This window comes from Plectropomus leopardus, chromosome 4 (assembly GCF_008729295.1).
Source record: "Plectropomus leopardus isolate mb chromosome 4, YSFRI_Pleo_2.0, whole genome shotgun sequence".
Lineage (NCBI taxonomy): Eukaryota > Metazoa > Chordata > Actinopteri > Perciformes > Serranidae > Plectropomus > Plectropomus leopardus.
The window spans coordinates 16811133-16826940 of record NC_056466.1 but is presented as its reverse complement, the minus strand read 5'-3'; the positions used below and the strand labels follow the sequence as shown (position 1 = coordinate 16826940).

Sequence of the window (15808 nt, the reverse complement as noted above, 5' to 3'; positions counted from 1 at the left end):
GGCCCCCTGAGCTCTGGGCCCCTGAGCTCTGGGCCCCTGAGCTCTGGGCCTGGTAGGCTTGTTCAGTAACACATCAATGGCTGTGGACTATTAACTCTGTAAGATATTAATCTTAAAGTTATGTTTATTTTACCAGGGAAGTATGTTTGTTCTCACAGAGCACATTTAGCCAGACTTTTCTCGCATAAAAAAAACCCCCAAATGTTGCCTAATCGTTTTTCAGCTTGTGAGAACTGACAGCCAGTGTTCAGAGGATTTGGCGTAGATCGTGTTTTAATGCCACATGAGCTGTACCGATGAAAGTCGCTGTTGACAGGAACCACAGAGCCCGTCCGTCATGTTGAAACCTGCTTCCACCATGTTTCTGCTGTTTCGTGAGTGTTTTCAAAGTAGGCCAACAGCCTTCATCCACAGATAATCATAACAGCATGACCCTAAAATTCATGACCAGTGTTTTACCACAAAGAGTGACTTATGAGGCCGCCTGAGCTCGTATCAAGACACAGATCAAGTAACACATATTCAGCAAATTCACATCCTCTGAGTATTTAAAGCTCGACACGTTCACAATTCTCTAAAGAGACACCCGAACAGCTGCCCTCACCGAGCTCACACACACAAATTGTTTTTTCCTTGCTTTAAAGTTTGTTCAGCTTCCCCCTCGCTCTGTAGGGCTACATACCTAACTGGCAGGAATGTGATTGTACTGCAGCTGAGGAGCCGTCAGACTTGTGGCGACAAGCACACAGTCGATTGCATCACATCCGAGTGAGTTATCTGAGTGAGTCTGAGGGTGTGTGAGGCTCTTTTTTTCTTCTCCTTCCATTTAACATGTTAAGTCAGATCAGGAAGTGTGATGCTGTGACAGTAGAAAAGGAAGCAGGCACACAATGGCACCATGTTTGCTTCTGGGACTGGTAGCATGAGAGGGCCCCGGGTAAAGACCCCCCTGTTGTTTCTGCTGCTGCTGACCGCTCTGACGAGGACAGGTAGGAAGATTAGTTTCTTTACTCTCTGAACTTTACTTTCCTGTCTCCTCCCTTCTTTCCCTTTTCTGCTTCAGTTAACGCGACTGACTTTGTGACTGTGAATATAACGTCTTGACTGGAAGTAAAGAGTGTTTTTTTTAATTGATGTTGTCAAATTTAAGTACATTTTGGCTGTTCTATAATGAATACAGAGCACTTTAATAAATAGCAAGGTTTGAGGACCCAAAGCACAAAAAATTAAAGTTACAGTTCAGCCTTATCTCACTTTAGTCCACTTTTTTTCCACAGTTAAAAACTTAACACCTACTACATTTTAGTTTTAAAAAGCTAACATCAGCCCAAATAAACTTTTAAAATAGCACACATCTTACTTATTAATTTTCATGAACAAAAGGAACCTTCTCACCCAAAGTTAAATCTTTTACAACATGACGAAGCTCTGTCGGTAACAAATTGCTCAACAATATCTCCACCTTCTCCTCTGTGTCCAGTCGGTGAATTTTGCAACAGTTTAGATTTTTGTAGCCACTGTTTGAGACCATGCACGCGGAAATCTCGAGTTCCTGCGCGAGCTGACTGTGACAGTTACTCAGATGTTGTTTTAGAAACTGAGCTTGTGAAATCCCTGTAGAATTAACTGTCTTTATCCCCGTGTGTGTTTCATTTTTGACAGAAAAAGACTTTTAAAAGGGCAAGTGCTCAAAGTTAAAAAGGGCACATGAAACAGTATTTTATAACATCAGAAAAAAATTTATGGCATAATCTGTGAAATTATAGTGACTCACGCTCAAACCTAATGTGACATGGAGCCTTACGACAAACCACATCATACTATTGTCATTATCTCCCTCTGATTTCATCAGCTGAAGATTATTCTAAATAAATAGAAGGAAATTCTGAATGTGATAAAGTCATTTGAGCTGACTTTCCCCTGTAAATGTCTCAAAAACTATACAGTTAAATCAAATCAAATCTGACATGGACACAGTCAGGGTCATCCTACAACAGAAACAAAAGTTTTATATAGACTCGTAAACTTCATATTTATATGAATGACTGAATTATGAATGTGTTGTAACATAATTTGAGATGATTGACTGTTATATTTCCATGAAAATGTACAGTGAAATCATATGAATCTTTGGATCATCAGAGTCAGGATTATCCTTTCAACTAACCATGAAGGAAACCCCCTTAAAATCTGTATCAATGCCACTTTTCTTGTGCTGCATTCAGATGCCTTTCACAAGTTTTCCCAAACAAATTGGTTTGGTTTCTTTTTTCAAATCACAGGCAAAATGGCAATGAGCAACTTGACAAGAAATGTCCTGCAAATTGCAAGAAATTAGTAGATTTAGAAAATAATTTTTAAAGAACTTAGAACTATATATATTAAGATACTATATATTAGTATATATACTATATAGAACTATATTTCTAATTATCATAATTTACTTTTTACTTGTTATTTTCTGGGTCATTTTTTCTTAAGTTGCTCATTGCCCTCAGCCCAGGTTCAATAAATAAAGCAAATTTGCAGAGGTTTCAAAGAGTTAAATATGAAAATAAATTAATAAAAACTGCGCAACAGAATAAGTTCAAATTATTTTATGAGTGGATTTTGTTTAATGTACATTATAATAATGATTTAATTGGAATATCAAATGTGAGAAATTATTGCTGAAATACAGATCTTTCTTTGTGCTTTTTGGCCGCTCCAAGTACCTGTACGATAACGTACACACATCAAAATCCTAGCAGTGATTGGCCACACTGGGTCCTCTCAGAACGACAATGTAAAATGACAGCAGCCAGGTCCCTTTTATTTATAACATTTTTTAAAATTAATTAAGATAAGAATTACTAAGAACCACAAGGAGGCCTTCACAAAAATAGATAAATAAAATGTGCCTTAACAAAAGGGCATAAGGGGGCAAAGGGGCAGGTGCTTGAACACCCTAAACTCTTTTAAAGCTTCACTGCCACTTGTCAATGACATGCCAGTGTCATGATATAAAGTAAGGTGATGTGTTGGATTGCAGTGCTTTGCCAAGATGAAGAAACAACTGAGCCAGAAGAAGCGGTGATAGCAGAGACAGCAGAACCAGAGGAACAAGTAGAACCAGCAGAACCAGGACCTGATGGTGATACAGAGACCTCAGGTGAATAATAAAATACATTCTAGAAATAATAATACACTATGTGGACACTGAGGCTGTTTTAAAAAAAAATAATTTTCCCTTTATTTAAACAAGATCAAGTCTCATCTACTTTAAAATATCCTATTTAAGAGTCGCTTGGTCAAGAGGGCAGCATAAAAAACAATGTTACAACAACAGATACGACACAAACAACAGGCTAAGACAACTATCACACTGTAAAAGTAAACAATATTCAGTTATGATGCATAAACAGGGAGGAGATTGCAAAACTAAATAAAAATAACAACAAATTGAGAAAAAAACACATTTAAGAAGACTGCTTTTGTCTAGATCCTTTGAAACTGATCTTTAAAATGTCAACAGGCTATAAAGGACCCTTGTAACAGTGATTTACTGTCATTAAATAGGAAAAAAAAATATGTACGGTATTGTATAAGCACTGACACCTGGCCTCAAGGGTTGCTTATTTAAGTTTATTGAGTTTGAACATGTAAAATACCCACAATGAGAACATTTTTTAATGGTAAAGTAAAAACTTTTGACATTCTTTTGTCCTTGTGGTTGGTATCACAGGTCAAGGGGACGACCTTTGAAGGATCTACAGTCAGCTCAAAGGCTCAAAGCTGAGTGGCGGGTGGTTTAGGGGGCAGTGGTTTCTTTTAAGCAGTGTAGGCGAAAACATGTTTGAAATTTGCTCAGATAATGCACTCTGAACACATAAGAAAACATCAGAGTATTTTGTTTCAGAGGCTGTTGACCTCCCACTGCAGGCACAGTCTCCTCTTTTAAAATAATGTCACTTGGCCTGATGAGCTATCACGGCCTGTTTTTCTGTCAACAGCGTTGTCATTGTTTTATCATACTGACAGGTATACAGATGTTTTGTGTCATGAACTGAAACCGTAGCCTTGTGTTAAACTCCCGGTTCCTTTTATGAGACTTGGTTTGCTAAACTTTATTCTTCTGTGTCACTGGAGAGTAGTATTGGCTCCTTGTTCTGGACAAAACGTCATTGAGGTTCACTATTACTTTTTGATTTTACTCTACGATTTTTTTTCCATGTGAACTTACTCAATCATGCCTATGCAAAATGACTGGAAAGACTTTCTGCAAGTTATAACTTGTTGAAAACTCTTTTTCCAGATGAGTAGAAGCTATTCTAACAGCATATTACTGTAATGCAAATGGTTTTGGCATGAGATGTTTAATTATCATGAAATGCTTGGATGTCCACGTGCTTTGAGCCATGTATGACACACAACTCATGAGTGTTAGTCATCATGATGACGACTCTCTGTCTCTCTCTCTCTCCCTCCCTCCCTGCCTGCAGAGATACCCCTAACTTCTGCTGATGCCTTTTCAGAACTGCCACCAGACCCCTCCGCCACAGAAGAGCCTCGTACGACAGCTTTGATTCTTTATGATTCAGTTTTTGCTTAAACCCTCTGTTTATAATCAGAAAGAGTATTTCACAAATTATTCAGTTGTTAATTATTTCATGTCCAAACCTCATTACATATCACTTCTTGGCACAAACTAGTTGAGAATAGAGAAAAAGTTATTCACGGACACATTTCAGTAAAATCATCAATTTTTTCCTTGACTGTTGTTTACAGTTGAAAGTCCAGTAGAAGACGATACTGGCTCAGGACTTAGGAGCCTCTACCTCCCTGTTGATGGTATGTCAGACCAGCTGTGGCCTAACATACCAGCACAGATTCGTGTTTCAAATTAATTATTTCATACAAAGATAATTTACCCATTGTAGCAATCATTAGACTAAATAACAGAACAATATAACACACCAGGACACATTAAAACATTTACCGCACAAATGAGCACTGATGTCTGACTGATAACTGTTGTCCTGTTCCTGCAGAGCCCACAGAATCAACGGTGGGGCCTGACTTTACGGGTTCGACGTTCACTCCAAAGTTGGAGGAGGGTTTGAGCCTCATTATCATCCTGATCCCTGTGGTGCTGGTGGTTTTAATTATCGGCATGATAGTTTGTGGTATTTTCATCAACCGGAAGTGGAATAAAAAAGTGAGAGATCAAGGTATGTCTATCACAAGAGGGACACTTTAAATGGTCAGTTCACCCAAATCACAAAAAAACAAATTTTCCCACGTTCCCACTGGTGGCCAATGCAGATGGGTTTGTTATGATTTGCAGAGATTTCTAATGATGCATCGGCACCTTGAGATATTTTTTCCTACAGTTAGCCACTGAAAATCATGGGGTGGCACATTAAAACCAAAAGCCATAACTGAATTTCTGAAGTTTAATTATGCTGTTGAAGTGTATGGGCTTCTTGAAAATATGCACATATGGAGAGTTAAGGAGCTGCATACTGATATACCGATTTCTTATTTAACGGTTGATATTAATAGTTTTCTGATGTTAATAGATGAATACTGTCACAGTTATCATTTTGAATTTCACAATGCTGTGGTGTCTATGGGCTACATGTTTGGTGATTAATTGTTCTTCAGATAGGCTGGTTGTCCTTTTCCTTAAAAATTCAATTTGCAGCTTTAGTATGAAGGAGTACATTGATTTTAATGAGCAAAACATTTACTGGAAACAAGCCCTCTCAAATTTAGGGGAGACACATTGGTGCCCATAAATCCCCTTTTCATTCAGAAATCTTGAGGTGAGAGCCGAAGGGACCGCTTTGAAAATGGTTATGCAATTTGTGCTCTCGCCTAAGCATTATTATTATTATTATTATGTCGACTTGGCTGGTCCAATGGATGCCGTTTGTTGTTTAGTTAGATACCACTACATTCACACCAGCTTAAAAAAATGGGTGTGCTACAGCCTCTAAAAGACAGTAACGTTGGCCTCTAATAATTTTCTCAATACAGCATTTGTATCAAGGTGGCCCCCGCCCCTGATACACCTTTGGGGGTGCCGTGCGATATAAAATCTACTTTTGTTTTTTACAACTAAAAAAAAAGGACATCAGTTGGAACCATTTTATTATTATTCTCTCCTCTGTCCACTGTAACATTTGTATGTAATAACTTAAAATGTATAATGTTCTCCTAATGTTGTAAAAAATTGTCACACTAAACCGACTTAATCTCAAAACATGACAACCATACTTAAGTTCTCCATGTGGCTGGATGCCATCAGGGTTGCATGAGTAAATATATATCGTGTAGTAATGAGGAATTGATGTTAAGTATTATCTCATTGTTGTGATTGAATTGTTACCTCAAATACCTCAGCTGTGAACCAGTGTATGTTATCAATGTAACCTGTAAATAAATCAAAACTTATTTCGTTTTTGGATCTTTAAGGGTAAAGCTATATTCAGTTACCGTAATGCTTGACTAAAGTGTTTTGTCTTCTCACAGAGCTGAGAAAAGAGGATCCATATTTGGACGGGTCCAGCACAGAGAAGGTGCCAATGTAAGTGTTGAGAATTTAATTCTTTAATTCTGTGGCTGCTAGTTTGATGGACTATTTTCAATGTGTAAATTGCTGAATTGCAATAGAAATGTGTGAGGAATTTTCAGTGCCGTCATGTCAAAGGTTTGTAATGTTGGTACCACCTGTGTGTTATTTCCTGTTTGAAAAACATGACTTATTGTGCAACGGAAGTTTGAGTTTCATATGCATGCAAGAGTGAGAGGCATCACTTTTTCTTTTTCTACTGCTACTTGGAATATATGCCAAATCTCAAACATCATGTCTCCTTGATTCACTAAGTTGTTTTAGCCTTGACATCTACATTTAATTCTTCAGTGAAAATTAGATAAACAAGACACAGACCAAAAGTGCTGTTAAAATAAAGTACAGTTACAAGGACATTAGATTCACAAAACCCTATCATCAATAAAAAGTCATCATTAGGGATGGACTGGAATGAATAGGCACCATGCATGTTAGCATTCGGTATCTAGAAATTATTATGAATTATTTTAAATCTATTGTTTTTTAACCTGATTTTTGATTTTCTACTACACTTTGTATCTTCCAGGCCAATGTTTGAAGAAGACGTGCCCTCTGTGCTGGAACTGGAAATGGAAGAGTTGGGCCAATGGATGAAAAAGGATGGTAGGTAACTTTAAATAAACCTGTAAGCACACTGAAACATAGCAGAATGGGTATCATGTTTCTCAAAAATCTGTCCAACACTGTTTCATGTTTTTTGCAGACAGGTCAGATTTTCTCAGAGTCGATCTACTGATAAATTTGATAAAACCTAGTGGTCATTTGTTACCTATGTCAAATGTGGCTGAAGCGTGCAGCAACTGCTTGTACTCTTCATAAGTATTTCCCTTTCCATGCCCTACACTCCTACTCCAATACATTTCAAAGGCAAATATTGTAGCCAACTTTTTAGTTCACCACATTTCACAACAACTTAACTTGATGTATTGAGCTATGAGAAGTTATGAGACTTTACTGAGGGAGTAAATTCATAAGCTACCCAGTGTACAAAATAATTTAAATTAGCCACCTTTACCAGCGACAGCATTAAGGTGATGTCCACTTTAATAATTAAAGTACAGTAATATAATATAAATGATTCAGAAATGGATCATTCTGCATAATGAGTTATTTTACTTTTGGTTCTTTAAGTTTATTTTGATGCAAAGTCTTTAACAATTTAATAATTTATTGCAGGACTTTTGCTTATAACATGGGAATTTTTACACTGCGGCATTAGTCCTTTTCTTAGTAAAAAAAAAATAATGGAGTACTTTCTATATAATTTTCCTGATATATTGTGTTGGGAAGTTAAATGGTGAAATGTGGTCAGACTGTTACAGTTTTTATTATCAAGATGTTTCCTGTTGCATCATTCATTATTATTGGACTGTTTAGTAACATTACTTGTCTTCCTTGTCTGCTTTGACATGAAAACCATAAGAAAAGCATCAAAAAAGAGGAAAAATGGGGAAAATTAACAGTTAAGATGAGTTGCGGAGTTTATCCAGCAGAGGTCACTGTTGCTCTTATTGTGAAAACTTGTGAAAACTTCTGTTTGTCGCTTTGTTTGTTGTAGGTGAAACTCTACAGGACTCTACACTTGCTTGAATCTGTTGATGGCGGTAAGCATGCTTTACACCTTTTACATGTACTGTATGTCCAGTTTATGATCCCATGCAGACTTTATTTAGTTTCTGGTCAATTATCCCTCATTATCAGATTCTCAGAACCTATAAAAATATCATTTTTAGTCATAATATGCCTGGAAATGTGTTATCTTTCAATTCTAAAATGTTATTTTTAGGCACCAAAACAAACTAAAATACATAAAATAAAGTGCCTGAATATATATATCAGCTTTACACTTTAATATTTTCTTTCCTGCTCTTCTGTGAACCCTGATGACGAAGTCATTTTGTCACAGCAGGAGCAATCATTTATTAAGCAACATTCCTGCAGGTGTGAACACAACCTGTGTCTAAGGAACTATCTCATTATGAATGCACTGGAAACAATCGTACAAATATCTGTTCACCTATTGTACACACATTGAGACATTATGACTAACCCATTATGACTGACTGTTGTTACACAATAATGTTAACACAATACAAATCAACAGTCAACTTGTTTCCAAACCATTTCCTTTTTGCTGCCAGCCTGTGTTTGTTGTGACGCACCAGCTGGTTTCAGTATAGCTACGACTGCTGAACTGTGACCCTCTCGTTGTTACACATGGTGCTGTTTGAAACACTCCTAACACCTGCTAGTGATTACACCAGGCATGCATGGAAGTGTGGTGCAACTTAACCCCGGGATAGTCTCCTTACTGGAAGGGCTGGGAAGGCGAGGTCAAGGTCCACGCCGCTAACTGTTGAACAACATCATTTACACACGACTTTTCCCATGATTTTGTTTCTGAAAGCTGTGCAAAGGTTAGAGGCTACTTTCAGTCAACATGGAGGCCCTCTGTACACATCAGGTTACACAAGAGAACTGAAAAGAAAAGTAAATGTGATGTTACTGCTGCTGTGGTTTTGCACTCTGCAGCAGCTCTGAACTGTTTGTCAGACCTGAGAAGCTCCACAGTAACTTGGACAAATCAAAGAAAGAAAACTTAAGTATAAAATGTTGTTGAAGCTGCCTGCTTCAAAAGTTAGTTTTGAAACCTGCCAATTACTTTGCACGTAAGAAAGTTGCATAATTGTAGACTCACTCTCAAAACTCCTTATTTATTTATTTATTAACTGTATTTATTACATTTCTCATTTTTCATTATTTTCAACTGCACAATACTAACTTAACTGTACAATAATCTGTACAATAATTCAACTCTGCAAAACGATAGGCTTAAAGGTCCAGTGTGAAGGATTTAGGGGCATCTTTTGGCAGATTTGGTGTATAATATTCATAACTATGTTTTCATTTATTGTATAGTCTTCTGAAAATAAGAACTGTCGTGTTTTTGTGGGCTTACATGAGCCGTTTATATTTTCATAGCAGATCTCTTCCACTGTTTCTACAGTGGCTCAGAATGGACAAATCTGGCTTTAGAAAGGGCCATTCACATTTTTGGGTCAGCCGCAGTGGTTCTCTTACACGCTTGGCACACGGGTGAAATTTCAGTTATTTTATTTTTTTTTAAAGTTTTTTTCTTTGTAATGTCTCAGTGTGTAAATAAAAGCAACTGCAACATGACCAAATTTCACTCCAGGGATTTTTCAGTGATAACCTCTTCCTCTGATTTTTGAATGAAACGTGGTTTGATAAAGATATTTAGACAAAAAAGTATATGGGATTTAAAGGCCCAGTGTGTATGATTTAGGGGGATTTAGTGGCATCTAGAAGTGAGGATTGCATATTGAAACCAGCTGAAACTTTGAAAGTTTGAATTCTTTAAGTTCTATTGTTCAGGAGGTTTTTCTGGGAGCCAAATTATCCTCAGAGGTTTCCTCCTCTCCAAAACAAATGGACCAAGTTATTAAAATGAGCAATTTTACATTACAAATCAGTATTTTTCCTACACTCATCGGCTCGTAATGGGCTATAGCACGTGCTAATGTGCGCTCACCTTTGTGTCCTGATAAATTAACGTCCAGACGTTCAGGAGGTTTTTTACAGGAGCCAAATTATTCACAGAGGTCTCTGCCTCTGTAAAACAAACAGATTTAACCAGTAAAAACACTGAATAAAGCAGTTTCACATAAAAAAGTCAGTGTTTTTTGCTTGTTGTGAAGAGGTTGCTGACTGTAGTGGCTGATGGGAAATGTAAAGGCTCTTTTTAGAGCCACTGTTTGGTTAATCTGTTCTGGGCTACCATGGAAACATAAAGGTGCAACACAGCAATCTCTGTGGATGAGGACCCACTCCCTATGTAGATATAAACAGCTCACTGTAAGGTAATTAAAATGAAACAGCTCTTATTTTCAGGTGATTACACACTAAAGAAAACATACTTATTATATTATATTTAATTTCCACCAATATATCCTGCTAAATCCCACACACTGGACCTTTAATTAGGTAAAAAAAACACTCTACTTTGACTGTGAACTCCATGACCACTCCTGACTCGTGTCACCAGTTCAAAAATTGTAGAGGGACGACCTCTCTGTCTCTGTCTCTGTCTCTCTGTCTCTCTGTCTCTCTGTCTCTGTCTCTGTCTCTCTGACACTGTCACTTTTCTATGATTTCTGCAGGTTAACAAAGGACGCTCTCCCTGCATGCAAGGACACAGTCAGTGATGCATTGATGCCAACTTGGATGTTTTGACCTTTCTTAAATAATCCAGCAGCATCTGAGACAACAGGAGCTCATTTGACCGCCAGGAAACATTACAACTCTTTCAGGACACTAGAAAGCTTTACTTTTATTTTTACAGCAAAATAATCAGCAACAAAAATAACATCTTGGTCGTCATTCTTCCCGAAAGTCCTCACTGGACAGCAATGTGCAACAGTTGGATTTGTTAAACAGTGGCTCTTTGATCAGTGTTGTGCCTTTCATGTATTGTTTCAGTTGTGCCTTGCCTGTTTTGATTGTATTGTCGAGCAGTAATCTGTTATAATCCAGGTAAATGCACAGTATTTTCTGCCTCAATGAATCAGAATGAAAAGTATTAAGTTTAAAACTTAAAAAGTACTGTGCTGCAGTGAGCAAACATTCCTTTTTCTGCAGATTCATGCTGTTTTAGGAGAATGTGGTCATCTTAAAGCGCATTTGGCCGATCCTCTTCTCCGCCCCTCACAGATATGACCGCTCATAGTTTCTGCTGATGGCGTCTCTTTAGCTCAAAGCCTCTTTGTTGTGTTACACTGTGTGACTCCCTCCAGCTGCAGGTTTTAATGGGGAAATATCCTGTTGAAGATTGCAGGCATGCATGACAGAGGAGGCCACTCCTTTTCATGCCTGTGCAGAGCTGGTTCACAGAGAAAGTGTTTTTGTTCAGAGAACGAAATCTCAAAGTGTGAAATCAGTCTGTTTCTGAGTCTTGTGATAAATTATTACCCGTTGCTGAAACAGCTTTCTAAAAGCTGCTACTGATAAGATTTTCATCTCTCCATGCTGTAGATAAAAACTCTCTGACTGAATACTTTATGTCTGCAGATGCTGTTCGGATGTTTTGTTTCCAGTTTGGGCTTGAAAGTGTTGAATCTAAGCAGTTGTGACACTGGTTTTGATTAATGTGAGTGTGACTTTCTAAATGTGTCAGTCAGTATTTTTGCAGTTACTTTGCACTGTAAATATGAGAATACAGTATACCAAAATATGTTATTTTCAAGGAATGCCTTTTGTAAATATTTCATACATGGCTGTTGTTTTGCTGATGAAGCTTTGAAAAAAATTACAATAAATTACATCTTGTGAAAAAATGATACCAGTGTGGCTCTTGGGATGGCAATGTCGGCCAGTCCACCACGTTTTTTTAAAATAAATTTTCTCAACAATTATGGGATGGATTGTAATCATTTTTGTACAGACATTTGTGTTTTCCAGAGGATGAATCCTGCTGGTCTTGCTGATCTCCTGACATTTTGTTTAGTGCCACAGTGAGGTTTACATCTGTGGTTTTGTGTGAAATGTCTTGACAATATTAAATGGATTGCAATGATATTTGGCACACTCAATTATGTCCCCCCAGGTTGTAATATTTTTTGTTTTCCGTTAGCTGCGTTCTGAAATCTAGAATATATTTTAATATGCACTGCAGCAACCGTTACAAAGAACATACTGTTGCATGCGCTATGAACACTATCGGGACATACCACTTATGTCATAACAGTGCATCCTAAAGATTGATCATATATCTGTTACCTTGAGGTAAAACAAAATACCATTTGCCGAGCTTGCCAGATATGGGGTCAACCCAGAGAGCTCTGCTGTTGTTACAGCACTTGTGGTGCTCAAAACGTTGAATACATTTGAAAAACTCATCAGGGGGTGCCTTTCGGCCTCACCGCAGCGACCGTGAGTTTGATTGCGGCCTCAGCCCTTTGCTACATGTCATCCCCGCTCCCTCCTCCTTTCACCCTGATTATACTCACCTTTGCTCCATTCAACCTGCAAAAAGATTAAATAAAGGTCATTACCAACTATTCACCTGCTCTTTTGTGCTGCAATTGGGTCCTACCACATCCTGTTACACTTTCTCTGGCACACTAAATAACGGAGTTTTAGGCCTTTGGGTCTTGAAACATTTAACTTTCCATCTTGCGCAATCCTGAGATCAAACTTTACTTTGCTTTATGACCACATACTTGAAAGCCAAGCTGTACTAAATGAGCATATTTTGCATGCTAACACACCAAACTAAGACAAAGAAAACATTGTCTTACTATTGTCATTGATAGCATGTTGATGTTAGCATTTAGCTTCAAGCACCATTAAATACCGCTTCGCTCGCCCGCTTCAGCATGGCCGTACACTGTCAGTGTTGTTGGACTGGGTATATCATGTATAGTCTCTAAAACATACAACTCAGTCAAGACTAATGGCATGTTTCCTCCATGCACACATGTGAGCTGATTCCTGTTTTTAACAAAAAACATTTAAAGTTACGTTGCATCATACTGGTTTAAAACAGATAATTAAATGTAAAACGGCAGGTTTAAAGTGTCTCACATCTGTCCCGTGTGTGTTTCTGTCACAGTGCACTCTGTGTGTCAGACTTTATGTCTGCTGCTGTAAATCCACTGAGTCTGCTCCGCCATCGTCTTTAAGCTCTGTACGTCTGATGGAATTCAAACCAGTGGAAGGTCTAAAGGAGCAAGGGCAGACAATCCATGCAAACCAATGAATACAAATGAGAAACGGGTCTCTCACTCCATTTTCTCTCCTTCTTTTCACTCTGTTTCTCATTAGATTTCCAGACGGCAGTTCTGTCTGTCACCTTACAATGTCTGCATCGACACTGCAGGCTGGCTGGTCAGTCCCTGCTGACTAAGCACCGGCATTTTCATAATCATCAGCTAACATCTACATGGAAATAATGAGTTATCTTTTACACAGCTACATATCCAGCTTTGTTTTTAAGTAATTGAAGTTTAGAGCATCACACCTAAAGGCTCGTCCAACCATGATTCTTATCACCTTAAAAATAAATTCACATTTTTAGAAAAACACTCACCATCTCATTCTTTTATCTTTTTCACACCTTTATTGTTGCACCGGCTTCTTGTCCTTAACAAAATAAATTATTGTCGGGCTTCAGACTGCACAGACCTCAGCTGCCAGGCTTCTGGTCAGAACATTACATCCATCTTTCCCTCTGTATATAATGGCTCCCAGAAAGGTTGAAAGGGGCACTGCACAGATCTTACATGTCGAAGTGAGTTTACTCATAATTTTTTGTGCTACTCAGTCCATAAAAACTGTTTTTTTCTGGAGGAGCTTTGTCAGGTGTGAAAAAGCACTCATTTTACTTCACGCAGGTATCAGAAGACAGAAACGTTGTGGTGTCAGAGTTTGAGGGACGTGGGTGCTACCTGTATCAGGGAGGCTCTGGGGAAAGACACTGTATTAAAGAATTCAGCATTTTTGGAGCTTGACTCCTCTTAAAACTCAACGTTAGGATATCTGGGCAGCACTGACTTAAGGCTAATCAAAGCATTCCTCTTTGGTACATTTCTGACCTTTTCTGTCCCACATAAGTCTGTTTGTAGTTTGAAATCATTTAAGAGTCCAGACTTGAAACTAAATGGGACAAAGTCTTTGCTGTCAGGCCTGAGGCTGTGGGACGACCTGTCTGAAGAAGTCTGGGAGAACAAGAGTCTCCTTTTACTTCTTTAGAAAACAGACTTTTATCAGATGACGCTAACTTTATTTGTTTTAGGAGTTGGTCTTTTTTTTGTTTTATTGGTTTGCTGGAATTCTGTGTTATTCTTGTTCACATAAACATCTTTATTTGTCCTCTAAATATTTACATTTGCTTTCATCAGCTGTGATTTTAACAGAGTTTAAAGGCTTAGTCGATTAATCAGTAGTCAGTGGACAGAAATTTAACTTAGGGGTTTTTTTTCCATACAAAAATTCCATTTCCACAACGTTTCCTGCTTCCAAATATAAGGTTTTGCTGCTTATCGTTGTCTCGTGATATTATACTAAATATCTATGTTGCTGACAGATTATTAATCAAATAGAGCGAGAAAATATTCTACAGATTATTTAATTAAAGGGACAGTTGACTCCCAAATCAAAAATACATATTTTTCCTCTTACCTGTAGTGATATTTATCAAACTAGATTGTTTTGGTGTGAGTTGCAGATATCGGCCATAGTGATGTCTACCTTCTCTTGAATATAATGGAACTAGATGGCACTCGGTTTGTGGTGCTAAAAACATTAAATACATTTGAAAAACTCAACAGGGGCTGCCCTTTGTCCTCACCACAGCGGCCGTGGGTTCGATTGCAGCCTCAGCCCTTTGCTACACGTCATCCCCGCTCTCTGTCCCTTTCACGCTCTATCTGCCTATTAACATAATCTTTAAAACAACTCAACAGCAAACGTCTCCTTCCGGACATCCACAACCTGGTTACTAGAAATAGTCCACAGACCTTGTGAGCAGTTTCACGTAGGAACTATTTTCTTTTTGAGTCTGTCAAGTTGTTCAAGTGTTTGTTTTTTCTTTTCTTTTTCAAGCTGAGTGCCTTTGAATTCCATTATATGGAAGAAAAGACAGACATTTCAACACCAATATCTCCAACACTCGGCAGCTCACACCAAAACAATCTCCATTAATGAACTGCACTACAGGTGAGAGGAGAAATATTTATTTTTGATTTTGGTGTTACCTATCCCTTTAGTTACAGCCTATTTTACTTTAAGTTTTAAAAAGTGCTCTAAAAAAAGACTGAGCTATTATATGTAAAATATTGTAAGCTAACATGTGCAAACACTATATTATCTCATTGAGAAAGTACAAAAATCGTGCAAAACTTCTATCTTAGATTCTCTGCAGCAGCAGGTTTTTTCTCACTGAGTACACCGGCAGCGTCACTAACTTTGTTCATGCTGCGCCAGATTCTGGCTAAACTGGTTTACATGCAAATAAAACAGCAACCCTTCTTTCCAAACAAGACCGTGACAAATGATATGCACATAGTCTTACACCAGGTGCGGTATATTTCTTGGTATGTGTCAGGATGGGTTTATAATTTTGATTAAAGCCACGTCTGTCACAGTGAACACAAATGTGATGTAATCCCCCAG

The 15808-nt window shown here is 38.0% G+C and overlaps 1 protein-coding gene across 3 annotated transcripts; it reads left to right on the top strand.

Annotated features, from left to right (window-relative positions):
• The first annotated feature begins 773 nt into the window (after positions 1-773).
• tmem154 (transmembrane protein 154) lies at positions 774-12048 on the top strand. Of its 3 annotated transcripts, XM_042485689.1 has the most exons (9): positions 802-989; positions 3032-3151; positions 4482-4550; positions 4768-4830; positions 5031-5210; positions 6517-6571; positions 7143-7219; positions 8175-8220; positions 10798-12048. In XM_042485689.1, the coding sequence occupies exons 1-8, from the start codon at positions 899-901 to the stop codon at positions 8204-8206; spliced, it is 687 nt and encodes a 228-aa protein (XP_042341623.1). In that variant the 5' UTR covers positions 802-898; the 3' UTR covers positions 8207-8220; positions 10798-12048. The 3 variants fall into 3 exon arrangements, with proteins under 3 accessions (XP_042341625.1, XP_042341623.1, XP_042341624.1); XM_042485691.1 differs by lacking the exon at positions 3032-3151 and having other exon boundaries at positions 774-989; XM_042485690.1 differs by lacking the exon at positions 4768-4830 and having other exon boundaries at positions 806-989.
• Positions 12049-15808: the final 3760 nt, after the last annotated feature.